Source organism: Scyliorhinus canicula, chromosome 1 (genome assembly GCF_902713615.1).
Source record: "Scyliorhinus canicula chromosome 1, sScyCan1.1, whole genome shotgun sequence".
NCBI classification, from domain to species: Eukaryota; Metazoa; Chordata; class Chondrichthyes; order Carcharhiniformes; family Scyliorhinidae; genus Scyliorhinus; species Scyliorhinus canicula.
In genome coordinates this window covers 8,625,037-8,639,134 of record NC_052146.1, presented here as the reverse complement: position 1 = coordinate 8,639,134, position 14,098 = coordinate 8,625,037, and the positions used below count along the sequence as shown (strand labels likewise).

At 44.7% G+C, this 14,098-nt stretch overlaps 1 protein-coding gene across 13 annotated transcripts in view; it reads right to left on the bottom strand.

The window, feature by feature from the left end:
* fbrsl1 (fibrosin-like 1) overlaps positions 1-6,558 on the bottom strand; it is a 1,082,194-nt gene extending 1,075,636 nt beyond the window's left edge. For 8 of the 13 annotated variants that reach the window (XM_038805978.1, XM_038805728.1, XM_038806014.1 and 5 more), the window contains exon 1: positions 6,198-6,557. In XM_038805978.1, coding sequence (XP_038661906.1) covers positions 6,198-6,509 — 312 coding nt within the window. In that variant the 5' untranslated portion in view covers positions 6,510-6,557. Of the gene's footprint in view, positions 1-6,197 lie in introns of all 13 variants that reach the window. The other 5 variants (XM_038805641.1, XM_038805908.1, XM_038805817.1 and 2 more) reach the window with 3 other exon arrangements.
* Between the last annotated feature and the right edge of the window lie 7,540 nt (positions 6,559-14,098).

Genomic DNA, 14,098 nt, shown 5'->3' with positions numbered 1-14,098 from the left:
GCAGTGGGTTAGCCCTGCTGCCTCACGACGCTGAGGTCCCAGGTTCGATCCCGGCTCTGGGACACTGTCAGTGTGGAGTTTGCACATTCTCCCCGTGTTTGCGTGGGTTTTGCCCCCACAAACCAAAGATGTGTGGGCTAGGTGGATTGGCCATGCTAAATTGCCCCTTAATTGGAAAAATGAATTGGGTACTCTAAATTTATTTTAAAATTTAAAAAAAAATTTTCATTACCCAAACTCTCAGAAGCAGCTCATAAAAATACACATCAGTATGTCATATTTTAAAAAGCACCATTATTGTCACCACCTAAAAGTTCAGGTACAGTTATACCTAGCATCACATATCTGTAAAGGCAAATGCTTAGTATTTTCACAGCTTTTACTCAATTATTGCTGGATGCACAATTAAAATAAAAGGTGCCAAAGATTTAGACTCCACATGTTCCCTGATTCATGCTTTGCAGATCGTACAGGTCTTTTGGTTCAAATGATAATGTGTAAATTAAGAAAAAACGTGCATCCTCTGCCGTGATATTATTTCTCTATTACAAAAATGTGCTATCTTTGTGAAATGTTTAGCTTAAATACTGTTTATTTTTGTAACTAGGTAGGAATACTAAAAATCTAAAGTTGGTCTAATTAGTTATGGTCATCACTGCACCATAAACGTGACCTATCAGCAGCAGCTACCACCTAGTTGAAAAGCATTATTCAAAACCAAGATACCTTTGAATAATAGACAGCTATGTATTGGATGCATTAAGTTAGCCAAGTCAAAGTCATGCTTTAGACTGAATTTAAAAAAACAACAGAACCACAGACCCACACAAATCAAAGGGAAAAATCAAGTTTTAAAATAAAAATAAATACCTTGCCCAAGTTTGAAATTAAACACACAGACAAGAAGCATCAAAATTCAATGTTCTTTCCCAGCTAGCACATACCAATTAATGAGAAACCAACATTAAAATGCCATCCTGCAGAAATTACACATATTTTCCTTTGAGCTGCTAAAAGATGGATTGTGCTCATTTTTAATTGCTTTGGGAAGAGAGAAAAAAGTTGTTATTCCCACAGAAGGGAAATCACTTGAAACAGATCCATTTTGTACAGTCTATGAAGTTTGGAGAAAAAAAACTACATTCTTAATTTGCCAAACTTTGTATTTAAATTTATTGCAATTGGTTATTAAATGCAAATACTACCATCACAGGAACTCAAACTATCAATTCAGAAAATTACACTTTGTTCTTTCACCTATGCCAACACCATTTATATTTATTCTTAAAATTCTAATAAGGTATAAACCACATACACACCAAAAAAAAATTCCAAGAAATGCACCATATTAAAAAACTAATTTATCAAACAAAGTTTCACCACGTTTCTTTTTAAATTTAGAGTGCCCAATTCATTTTTTTCAATTAAGGGCCAATTTAGTGTGGTCAATCCACCTACCCTGCACATCTTTGGGTTGTGGGGCGAAACCCACGCAAACACAGGGAGAATGTGCAAACTTCACACAGACATTTACTGAGAGCCTGGATCGAACTTGGGACCTCGGCGCCACCAGGCAGCAATGCTCACCACTGTGCCACCATGCTGCCCCAAAGTTAATTGAAAATGTAAAATGACAATGCAATTTTATAGAACCCAATAAAAATCAATGTGCGGAGTCACATCTTCAATTGTAATTTACATCTGGAAAGTTGTCAAAAAAGCGATGGGCTGACAAAGTTAAAGAATTAATACTAATTTTTATTTTATCTTCAGTGAACGCAGGTCATGAGAAAAGACAGTTTTGTAATGTTTCTCCGCAATTGGAGAAGTCAACTCATTCAAAAGACAAATTAGGAAACACCGAAAAGGGTGGTAGAACACTCTCCCACAAAAAACAGTCGAAGCTAGTTCAGTTAATTTTAAAATAGAAGATATTTCATTAGCCAAGGGTATTAAGGAATTTGAAGTAAAGGGATATAATTGGAGTTAAGATGCAAATCAGCCACGATTTCACTGAATGGTGTAGAAGGACAGAAGAGCTGAATGGTCTACTCTTGCTCCTATATTCTATAATTACAATGCCTGACCTATCGCAATCACCTCAGCACCAACTTCATCAGCAGAATCCAGAGACAAATTAGATTTTAAAAATAAGCTGTTTTGGACTGAACAAACAAAAACAGGCAGTACCACACAACCTTAAGTGAAAACTCATTTAAATTAATAAATGAATACTAAAAAGTATTTTTAATCAGTCAATGGGGAATGTACACCTGAAAATCCCCCAAAAACAATACATCGGAGTTTTCTTTCTTACACATTCTGCCTCTAGTCAGCAATTCCTACATAAAGCATGCAGGATTCTCAGATCATATAATATGCAACATTTGCAAAAAGTCAAACGACTGCTCGCTATGCAGTGAGTCTCAAAACAAAAACGTCACGATAGCATAACATATGGTTGCATGTATTTTGACATCCAACCACAGTTTAAAGAATCTACTTCTTTAGAATGAACAATTCAAACATACAAATTGGGAACAGGAGTAGGCCATTCGTCCCCTTGAGCCTGCTCCCTCGTTCAATAAGATCATGACTGACCTCCACTCTATTTTCTGTCCTACCCACTCTCTCCCCCCCCCCCCCCCCCACACTATTTGACACTCTTGTCAATCAAGAATCTATCTAATTCCACCTTAAAATATTCATGATGTGGAGATGCCGGCGTTGGACTGGGGTGAGCACAGTAAGAAGTCTTACAACACCAGGTTAAAGTCCAACAGGTTTGATTCAAACACGAGCTTTCGGAGCGCAGCTCCTTCCTCAGGTGCCGGCGTTGGACTGGGGTGAGCACAGTAAGAAGTCTTACAACACCATGTTAAAGTCCAACAGGTTTGATTCAAACACGAGCTTTCGGAGCGCAGCTCCTTCCTCAGGTGAATTCACTCCGAAAGCTCGTGTTTGAATCAAACCTGTTGGACTTTAACCTGGTGTTGTAAGACTTAAAATATTCAATGACCCTGCCTACTCCGCTCTCTGGGGAAAAGGGTTCTAAAGACTCAACACCGTCAGAGAAGTGGGGAGGCAGTGGCGTATTGTCACTGGACCAGAGACCCAGTTAATGCCCTGAAGACCTGGGTTCTAATCCCACCACCGTAGAGGGCGAAATTTGAATTCAATAAATATTGTTGTAAAAACCCATCTGGTTCACCAATGTCCTTTGAGGAAGGAAATCTCTTGTCCTGAAATGGTTTGGCTGACAGATCCACAGCATTTAGGGTGGCACAGTGACTAGCACGACTGCCTCAAGGCATCAGGGACCTGGATTTGATTCTGATCTTGGGTGACTGTGTGGAATTTGCATGGGTTTCCTTTGGGTGCTCCAGTTTCCTCCCACAGTCAAAAGATGTGCAGGTTAGATGGATTAGCCATGCTAAATTGCGCCTTAGTGTCCAAACTTAGGTGGGGCTTTGCGGATAGGGCGGGTGAGTGGGCTGAGGTAGAGTGCGCTTTTGGAGGGTCAGTGCTGACTCAATGGGCCAAATGGCCTCCTGCACTATGTTCTAAATAATTTATCCTCGTCTCTGCCTTAAATGGGAGGCCACTTATTTTTAAACTCTGTCCCCTAGTTCCAGTCTCTCCCACAAAGGGAAAACATCCTTTCAACATCCATTCTGTCAAGTCCCCTCAGAATCTTGTATGTTTCAATAAGATTGCCTCTCATTCTTGGAAACTCCAATGGATACAGGCCCAGCCTGTCCAACTTTTAACAATGTAACATTTAAAAAATCAGGATTTTTAAAAAAAACTTACTGAGGATCACACAGAACTGAGAACCTTATTTGGTTATTTCATTCTTAGAAAATCAGTAAAACCTGGAGACATCCACATCGTCAAAACCAGTGGAAAACATCAATCTCCATATTAAAAGTTTTCATTTCAAATCTTTAATACTGTAACAAACTATCCCACATAAATTGATGATAGATCCATTTCCGATGATATGCAGTTCACAAAAACTGCACCAAACAGTAATTTTGAATAATAGTTTCAGCCCATTTACTTCAGTTGCTAAAATACATCTGACTTTGAGAAGGCTGGTGCATTATACAATTTTTGTTTTGCCTACATACTCCCAAAGTTTGACAGGGCAGGCTACAGCTTGAAAGCCATTCTACAACATTAAAAGGCTGTTTTAGCCCATGCTCCTGGATTATTTCTTTCAACCAAAATGCACATGCTCATGATCTTGCCAAGAACGTAGGACAAAAATAGCCAAGGAATTAATTTGAATATTACACAATGGTAGTTTAATTCAAAACTGACCATCCTCCTGATGTTAACACAGCCAGGCTAACACCGAGGATTGGCTTGATTGAATCACTAGATGAAAGTTACTATTATGGTCATGCTACCAAGTGCCAGAGCACATCTGACTGAAAATAACTTCCTCATTTACATTGAACTTTCTCTGCTCATAATCTCTCCCAACCTTATTTTCTTCCTCAGCCATTGTCTAAAGACTGAAATATCCCAGGTTTAACCACCATTTTGAAAATCTTTTCACTGTGGCTTTCTGCTGTGAACCTTGTTACCAGTACAACATAACTATCATAACTCATGACCAAGGTTAGAGGAAGAAACTTTACTGTACAGGAATCAGGTTTCATCCAAAGCATAATATTTAAAATCCACCCCAAACCTCAATAGACTTTTAACACTCAGGGATTACCTGCATAATTTATAAAAGTTAATAATTTTGTAAGCAGCAGGTTTTTAAAATATTTTCCAAATCTAGTTTGGTAAATAAAAATCTGCTGACAAACATGGCTGATGTCCAGGGCACTGACAATGAAGCAGTCATTCAACTGGCTAAAATACATCCTTTCCAGACATCAATACAGGACACAAGGTAAAAGTTTATAGAACAGTTTGGGCAATCCTGAATTTGTGTTCTGATCTACTACACCTCACAGCTGCTGCAAAACGATTCCACTTCCCTAACTCAGGAACTGGAAAATCCGAATCTTTTCTAACATAAAAATAATTCCTTACCACAATAGCTGTAAATTACAGAATCTGTTACAGCCCAAGTCAATTTTGGCAATAAAATGAATAATTTGTGCAGATATATCACTGACCTGGCTTTAAGCTGCTGGGTTCCTGTCACAGACCTGGAACTCAATAGGGCTAAAGGGCAAACTTGAGTAGGATAAGTAAGCTTATGTTTTTTTTAAATAGATCATTTTATGGGCAAACTCTGGAGGGGGGGGCAGAAAAGACTGATGTCATTTCGCTTTTGACAACTAAGCAGGATTGCAGCTTAAATTTACGACAGCTCAAGTCCCACAGCAGATTAAAATACACATTCAGGCAGCACAAAATGTACCAACAAGTACATCCAAAATCACACTGAATAACTAAGTAACATTGCAGTGTGCCCAGAGATAAATGGACTTGAACAAGAATGGGAGCGAAGAGAAATCAAACTCTCTTGCAAGTCAAGAGGCACTGAAAAACACCACCAAAATCACAGACTGACTCTGTTCACACAACCAAAGTAGAACAAGAGCCGTGTCCCTTCAAAGCTTGATGCGAGCAAGATTAGTTTCAAAATACATTTTTTAAACTTTGAACCTTCAGGGTGATGTCACTAGAAGTTGGCAGCTTTGCTGAAGATTTCAGAGCGTTTCTTACCCCACTCCCTGTGATGCCCGAGAGATCATCACATCTATCAGAATTGGGATGGGTGCATCTTCTGACAATTATTCTTTGGGAAATCACACAACACACCAAGCACTCCACATTTTTCACACCCACATCTGCACCTCTTGTGGAATTTTATTCCTGGCCAATTCAACGTCAAGTTGGAAAGGGCTGGAGGGAAGGTTCAAAGGTTTAAAATAGCTTTGCTGTGAAATCGGCCTGTTTCAGCAAAGTACGGATTTTTAAAAAAACAAATACAAGGACAAGCAACAACGTGATAATAAACCTCACCTTACCTGCGCACTGACTGGGAGCTCCTAGTGACCAGGGCAATGGCCAAAACTGCCACTGCCCCTGGGCTGTCAAAGCAAGTGGACACTCACATATACAAGAGGTCGATCATGTTTATGGACAATTGCGATGGGCACAAGGGAAGGGGGGATGCAGCGGTGGGTGGGTGGGCAGGGTGGTCTCGCCTCCTCTCTCCTTACCTCCAGAGCCTCCAGGGTGGTGAAGCTGGCGATGGCAAAGCCGTCGATGATGTCCTCCTCCTGGGAGCCGGACGCCCTCCTCTTGCGGCGGGGGGGCCGGCAGGAGCGGGATGGAGCCGGGATCATCGCCGCCGCTCCCACCGCCGCCACCGCCGCCGCCGCCTTGCCGCCCGGATCGCCGTCCCTCTCGGAGCCCGAGGAAGGGCTGTGGGGCCGGGCGTTGCGGCTGGCCGCCTCCCGTCTCCTCACCCTGTCCCTCTGAGAGCGGGATCGCCGGCTCTGCTTCAGCCCACTGCACCGTGGGCCCTCCATATTCCTCCTCCTCCTCCTCCGACCCCCCCTCCCTCAAAAAAAAAACACTGAGGTGGGGGGAAAAAATTACCTCAGGAGGGGAGGGGGGGGGGAAGGAGGAGGGGGTTGGAGAGAAGAAATTAAAAGAAAATGATCACCATCTCCCCCCCCCCCCAAAAAAAATAAAAAGCAGCTTCTTCTTCCTCCTCACGAGAGAAAACAATGCAGGCCCGCGGCCAGCATGGGAGACAACTGCCTGGGTGAAAACTTTGCTGACTGCAATGGAAATCCTCGAGTCAGCAGCAGCAGCGGCGGCGGCGGCGGCTCCGGGACGCCAGGCTGTGTGGTGTGTGTGTGTTTATCATTCAGGACTTGCCAGCTTCCAGGCTTCCACAGACCCAAAGACCTGCGCACTCCGGCCCCGAGCCGCCGCCGCCACCACCGCGCACGCGCCCTCCGGCCGCGCCGGCCTTTTTTTTTCCATCTCTCTCGCTCGTTCTCTCTCTCTCCCCCCCCCCCCCTTCTGCGCCTGCGCGTCCACCCCCCCCCCCCCCCTGCCACGCGCCCTCCTCGCCCCCCCCCCCGCGCGCATCAACCGCCAGCGCTCGAGCATTCAGTTGTGCTGGGGCTGAGACCCTAATGGGGGAGGGGGTTTTTTTTGTGGGGGGGGGAGGGTAGACAGATTCTCATTGTGGGGGTAGACAAATCTTCATTGTGGGGGGAGACAGATCCTCATTGTGGGCGGGGAGACAGATCCTCATGGGGGGGGGGGGGGTGATAGATTCTCATTGTGGGGGAAGACAGAAATTCATTGGGGGGTAGACAAATCCTCATTGGGGGGGAAGACAGATCCTCATTGGGGGGGGAAGACAGTTCCTCATTGGGGGAAGACAGTTCCTCATTGGGGGGGGTAGACAAATCCTCATGGGGGAAGACAGATCCTCATTGGGTGGGAAGACAGTTCCTCATTGGGGGGGAAGACTGATCCTCATTGGGGGGGGAAGACAGTTCCTCATTGGGGGGGAAGACTGATCCTCATTGGGGGGGAAGACAGATCCTCATTGGGGGGGAAGACAGATCCTCATTGAGGGGGGAAGACAGATCCTCATTGGGGGGAAGACAGACCCTCATGGGGGGGGGAGACAGACCCTCATGGGGGGGGAGACAGACCCACATGGGGGTGGGGGAAGAGAGACCCTCATTGGGGGGGTGGCCCCTCGAGTCTGCAGTATTGGGATCATGGCTGATCTTTTGTGGACTCAGCTCCACTTTCTGGCCCGAACAACATAACCCTTAATCCCTCTATTCTTCAAAAATCTATCTATCTTTATCTTAAAAACATTTAATGCACCGCGGCCTCACGGCGCTGAGGTCCCAGGTTCGATCCCGGCTCTGGGTCACTGTCCGTGTGGAGTTTGCACATTCTCTCCGTGTTTGCGTGGGTTTCGCCCCCACAACCCAAAGATGTGCAGGTTAGGTGGATTGGCCACGCAAAATTGCCCCTTAATTGGAAAAAATGAATTGGGTAAACTAAATTTATAAAAAAAAATTTAATGAAGGAGCCTCAACTGCTTCACTGGGCAAGGAATTCCATAGATTCACAACCCTTTGGGTTAAGAAGTTCCTCCTAAACTCAGTCCTCACCGTACTTCCCCTTATTTTGAGGCTATGCCCCCTAGTTTTGCTTTCACCCGCCAGTGGAAACAACCTGCCCGCATCTATCCTTTCATAGTAAGGAGACCAAAATTGAACACAATACTTCAGGTGTGGTCTCACTAACACCTTATACAATTGCAGCATAACCTCCCTAGTCTTAAACTCCATCCCTCAAGCATTGCAAGGCAAAATTCCATTTGCCTTCTTAATCACCTGTTGCACCTGTAAACCATCTTTTTCCGACTCATGCACTAGCACACCCAGGTCTCTCTGCGCAGCAGCATGTTTTAATATTTTAACATTTTAATAATAATCCCTTTTGCTCTTATGAACCCTCATTGTGGGGGTGGGGCAAGACAGACCCTCATGGGGGGGGAAGACAGACCCTCATTGGGGGGGGAAAGACAGACCCTCATGGGGGGGGGGGAGACAGACCCTCATTGGGGGGGGGGAAGAGACAGACCCTGATTGGGGGGGGAGACAGACCCTGATCGGGGGGGGGGGGGGGAGACAGACCCTCATTGGGGGAGAAGACAGACCCTCATTGGGGGATCGAGACCCTGATTGGGGGGGAGTGAGACCCGAATTTTGGGGTGTGAGTCCCTAATGGGGGGAGTGATATTTGGGGCGGTGACGATGATTTTGGGAGGGGGTGACAGTGATGATTTTGGGAGGGGTGAAGGTGATGAATTTGGGGGGTGGTGATGGTGATAATTTTGGGGTGGTGACTGTGACGATTTTGGGGGTGATGGTATTGATTTTGGGGGGTAAGGGATAACCTGGGGGTTAGGATCACTGAGAAGGGGGAAGTTAGAATGGGAGGGGATGATGACAAGTGGTGGGAGGTAGCAGGGATACTGAGGGTGCTGCTTGGGGTGAGGGAGGCAGTCTTGGGACGATGAGGGTGGCACAGTGGTTAGCACTGCTGCCTCACAGTGCCATGGACCCGCGTTCAATTCCGACCTTGGGTGACTGTATGGAGTTTGCACATTCTCCCCGTGACTGTGAGGGTTTCCTCCGGGTTATCCGGTTTCCTCCCACAGTCCAAAGAAGTCCAGGTTAGGTGGATTGGCCATGATAAATTGCCCCTTTTGTATACAAAGATGCATAGGTTAGGTAAGGTTGTGGGGATAGGGTGGGGCCTGGACAGGGTGCCCTTTCAGAGGGTCGGTGCTGACTCGATGAGACAAATAGCTTCCTGCACTGTAGGGATTCTATGAGGATGGGAGAGAGATAGAGTGAGAGAGGGAATGAGGGGAGTGAGCAAGGGAGGAAGGTCGAGCAGGGGAATAGAAGCTGCGGGGGCAGGGTGAAAGGAGAGGGAGAGTGAGAATGGTTGGCAGGGAGGGGGGTCAGGAGAGAGACAATGGGGTAGTCAGGAAGGGACAGGTGAGAGGGAGGGTGGGACAAAAAACGGACATCAAAATGCAATGACTGGAAGAGATGGGGGCAAGGGGTAACTGAAAAGGGGACTGGGGAGCACCTGTGGATACTACTGGTGATGAACATTGAAGATCCAGGTTTAATTCCTATTGCTGATGGTTGTCATTGATGGAAAACATAATGTCAGGTGAGAACAAGGTAGCACTTGAGCACAATTCTGTCCACAGTTGAATAGCCTGCAGTGGTTTTTGTATTCCTTTATCAAAGAGTTACAAAGCCAGAGCTCAAGAGTGTGGACAGGGGCAAACCCCTAAACCAGCTCCTTGCCTGCTCCAAAAACAATTCAAATTGAATCCAGTTCATGGTCCCCACAAGAGAGACACACCAGATGCAGGCATTACACCTGACCTCACACTCATCTTAGCCAAAAGGCCGAGAAGTGATTAGCTTGCAGTGGTAACTGTCCAGGCTACAGGGGGGGGACACTGTCCACAGCACACAAGGAAGAGTCAAGCAAACTTACTGCGGATGCTGGAATCAGAAACAAAAACAGAAAATACTGGGCAATCTCAGTAGGTCAAAGCTCTGACATAGAGACATCCAAACTCAAAACGTTAGCTCCCTTCTCTCTCCACAGATGTTGTCAGACCAAAGGAAGGTTCATTGCTTTTAAGAGTAAAATTGCAGGGAAACTTTGCCAAGTGGGCAATGCACTGGCTTATGGCAGTGGGGCAGCAAGGTAGCATAGTGGTTAGCACTATGGTTTCACAGCGCCAGGGTCCCAGGTTCGATTCCCGCTTGGGTCACTGTCTGTGCAAAGTCTGCACGTTCTCCCCATGTCTGCGTGGGTTTCGTCCGGGTGCTCCGGTTTCCTCCCACAGTCCAAAGATGTGCAAGTTAGGTGGATTGGCCATGCCAAATTGCCCTTAGGTTAGATGGGGTTGCAGGGTTACGGGAATAGGGTGGAGATGTGAGGTTGTGCTCTTTCCAAGAGCCGGTGCAGACTCAATGGGCCGAATGGCCTCCTTCTACACTGTAAATTCTATGATTTTAAATGATTAAAACAAATGTGTGCCGCATTGGTGCTTTGATTACATTCTGGCTTTGTCCACTTTATTCATGAAAGGTACAAACCAAAGCATGATAAAAAGTGTGACAGAGTCAAGTCCAGTATACCCGTTCATAGTTTGAGGAATTTAACTCGCCTTGACCTCCAAATATTCCCAAATATCAAATGCATAAACACACTTGCTAAATGTCACTCATTAATAGTAACAATCAGTTATTTTGTTTTCTAAGTTCATGCTACATGTTGTTCTTAACAATAAACACAACTTTATATGCTTAATTGAGACGAGTACCCGGTTGATCGTAAATGTCAATTTCAACTTTTCAAGTTTGACAGCCCTGTACAAAAACCTCTTGGAAAGAAAGCGGAAGGAGAGGACGTGGGAGAGTGTGGTGTGGGGAGTGAGAGAAGGAGACACTGTGAGCTAGCATAACCCATCAAATAAGTTAATTTCCATGGCTAGGACCTGGAATTTCTTTCTGCAAAGCAAACCTTTTGTTTAATGTGTTGCCTGCTCAACTGAAGACATCTCACTATTTACTAGAATAGTGGGTTCCAAAATGCGGCCCATCGGCCACATCTGTCCCAGAAGCCCTGATAATCCACCCCATAAAGCTAGGCCCTAAATTCTGACATTTCTCCTTAAACCTCTCTGCCTCTCCTCCATTAAGACGACTATTTAAACTTATCTCTTTGCTCAAAATTTTGGTTAACTGTCCTCCTATGTTGTTATGTGTCTCAGTGTCAAATTTTGTTTAAAGCTTCTATAAAATACCATGACATGTTTTAATTTAAATTTAGAATACCCAATTCATTTTTTTCCAATTAAGGGGCAATTTTAGCGTGACCAATCCACCTACCTTGCACATCTTTGGGTTGTGGGAGCGAAACCCACTTCAAATAAAACACTTCATGGGGCCAGCACAGTGGCGCAGTGGTTAGCATTGCTGCCTCATGGAGCCGAGGTCCCAGGTTCGATCCTGGCTCTGGGTCACTGTCCGTGTGGAGTTTACACATTCTCCCCGTGTTTGCGTGGGTTTCGCCCCCACAACCCAAAGATGTGCAGGCTAGGTGGATTGGCCACACTAAATTGCCCCTTAATTGGAAAAAATGAATTGGGTACTCTAAATTTATTTTTAAAAAGAATCTGGGAATAAAATGTTGAAAGCAGTAAAAGCGATCATGAAACTATCAGACAGTCACAAATCCCAACTAGTTCACAAATGGTCTTTAGGGAAGAAAAGCTGTTGACCTTATGGCATAGATGTGACTTCAGTCCAACATGGTTCTTTCTTAACTGCCCACCAAGTCACTCAATTATGACAACTGGAGGAAGGAAAAAAATGCCAGCATTGCCAGCAAGGTCCACATTCCAAAAATTAATAAGTAATAAATCATATAGAAATGTTGGACAGGAAAACACTAACTTGTCCATTTATCCTGTCCTGGCGTAATAATAATAATAATCTTTATTTGTGTCACAAGTAGGCTTACATTAACACTGCAATGAGGTTACTGTGAAAATAATAATAATAATAATCACTTACTGTCACAAGTAGGCTTCAATGAATTTACTGTGAAAAGCCCCTTGTCGCCACATTCCGGCGCCTGTTCGGGGTGGCCGGTACGGGAATTCTAACATAGAACAGTACAGCACAGAACAGGCCCTTCGGCCCTCGATGTTGTGCCGAGCAATGATCACCCTACCCAAACCCACGTATCCAACCTATACCCGTAACCCCCTTAACCTTACTTTTTTAGGACACTACGGGCAATTTAGCATGGCCAATCCACCTAACCCGCACATCTTTGGATTGTGGGAGGAAACCGGAGCACCCGGAGGAAACCCACGCAGACACGGGGAGGACGTGCAGACTCCACACAGACAGTGACCCAGCCGGGAATCGAACCTGGGACCCTGGAGCTGTAAAGCATTTATGCTAACTACCGTGCTGCCCCGCGCTGCTGGCATTGTTCTGCATTACAAGCCAGCTGTTTAGCCCACTGTGCTAAACCAGCCCCTAAACCAGCTTCAATGAAGTTACTGTGAAAATCCCCTAGTCGCCACACTCCGGTGCCTGTTTGGGTGTGTCTTTCAGGACTTTTGGGGAGGAAACCAGAGCACCCGGAGGAAACCCACACAGACATGAGGAGAACATACAGACTCCACACAGTGACCCAAGCCGGGAGTCGAACCCGGACCCTGGCGCTGTGAAGCAACAGTGCTAACCACTGTGCTCCCGTGCTGCCCAGTAACAATAATGCCTTACTGTTATAACCCTCCATGGGACTCATCTAGCTGGAGATGATTGTTCCCCAGTGCTGCGAGTTAACTAGCACTGGTATAACAGGTCAGCTGCTACAGAAAGCAGTGAGGACCCAGTGATGTGTATCTGGGTCCTGTGTAAATATTGTTGTTATGCCGAATAAACATCTTTCTTACAAACTCTTCGGACTCCCCCTTTGCTGCTTACTTCACTTATACATTATGATACACACACTTCATTTCCACCTGTGGATCTCCTGGTCGAGGAGTGCAAAAAAAACCAGGCTAATTAGGAGATGTTATTTGGGAAATTCCACACCGATCCCGATAGGCAATCAAAACTAGTCCAGGAAACCACATTGACTGGGATTTATTTTAGAGGATATCTATCTCTATACAAGACAATCTCTGACCAGCCAGAAACAAGTCCGGCTCTCTCCTGAAGGAATACAGTGAATCAGCATTCACCACACGAGCCACCATCCTGTTCCACAATGCAATTCTCTGGGAAAAGAAAAAACACTAACTCCACCCCAGGACCCGGAGTGTTAAAGGTCAGTTGGGTACAGCATTGAAATTTCACTGCATTTGGAAAGTGAGATATTTTAAGACTGCACCACAATACAAGGATTAGATTTCCTTATTAAAATTAATAGCAAACTTACTTCCATATGCCATGAGTTATCTCCATTGCTTTTCCAATTGTGTATCTGTTGTAATTTGTTACATTGGATAATTATCACCAGTGTTCAATGGTGAAACTTAACATTATGTCAAAGAAGCAGACAAATGGCTCAAAGCATTGCCTCTACAATTGAGTTGTAAAATATTAAGAACTATTGGTTTAATCAGCCTCCTTATTGTACAGACTGTACAATGATTTATGAAAGCACATCCAGTAAAACCACAGTCAGCCAAGCAAGACTAAATCACAGTGAGTAGGGAATGGATGTAAAAGAACACAAACTAAATATTAACAAATGTAATGATAATGTTGAGGGGTTATTTTATAAAAATCACATTTGATTTTAAAAAAGCCAATTACAATTTCTGTTGCATCCTGGTAGCTGCTATTCCTTCTATTAAAATAAATGTTTTAACAGTGCATTGGTAGAATGGAAAATAAAAGTGAGTATGGTATGCATTTATATAATTACATAAAGTATTATTTTATCCTTTTCACGGTTAACAGTAAAGGCACATAAATAACAAGACCTATAATCATCTTTTTTTTTA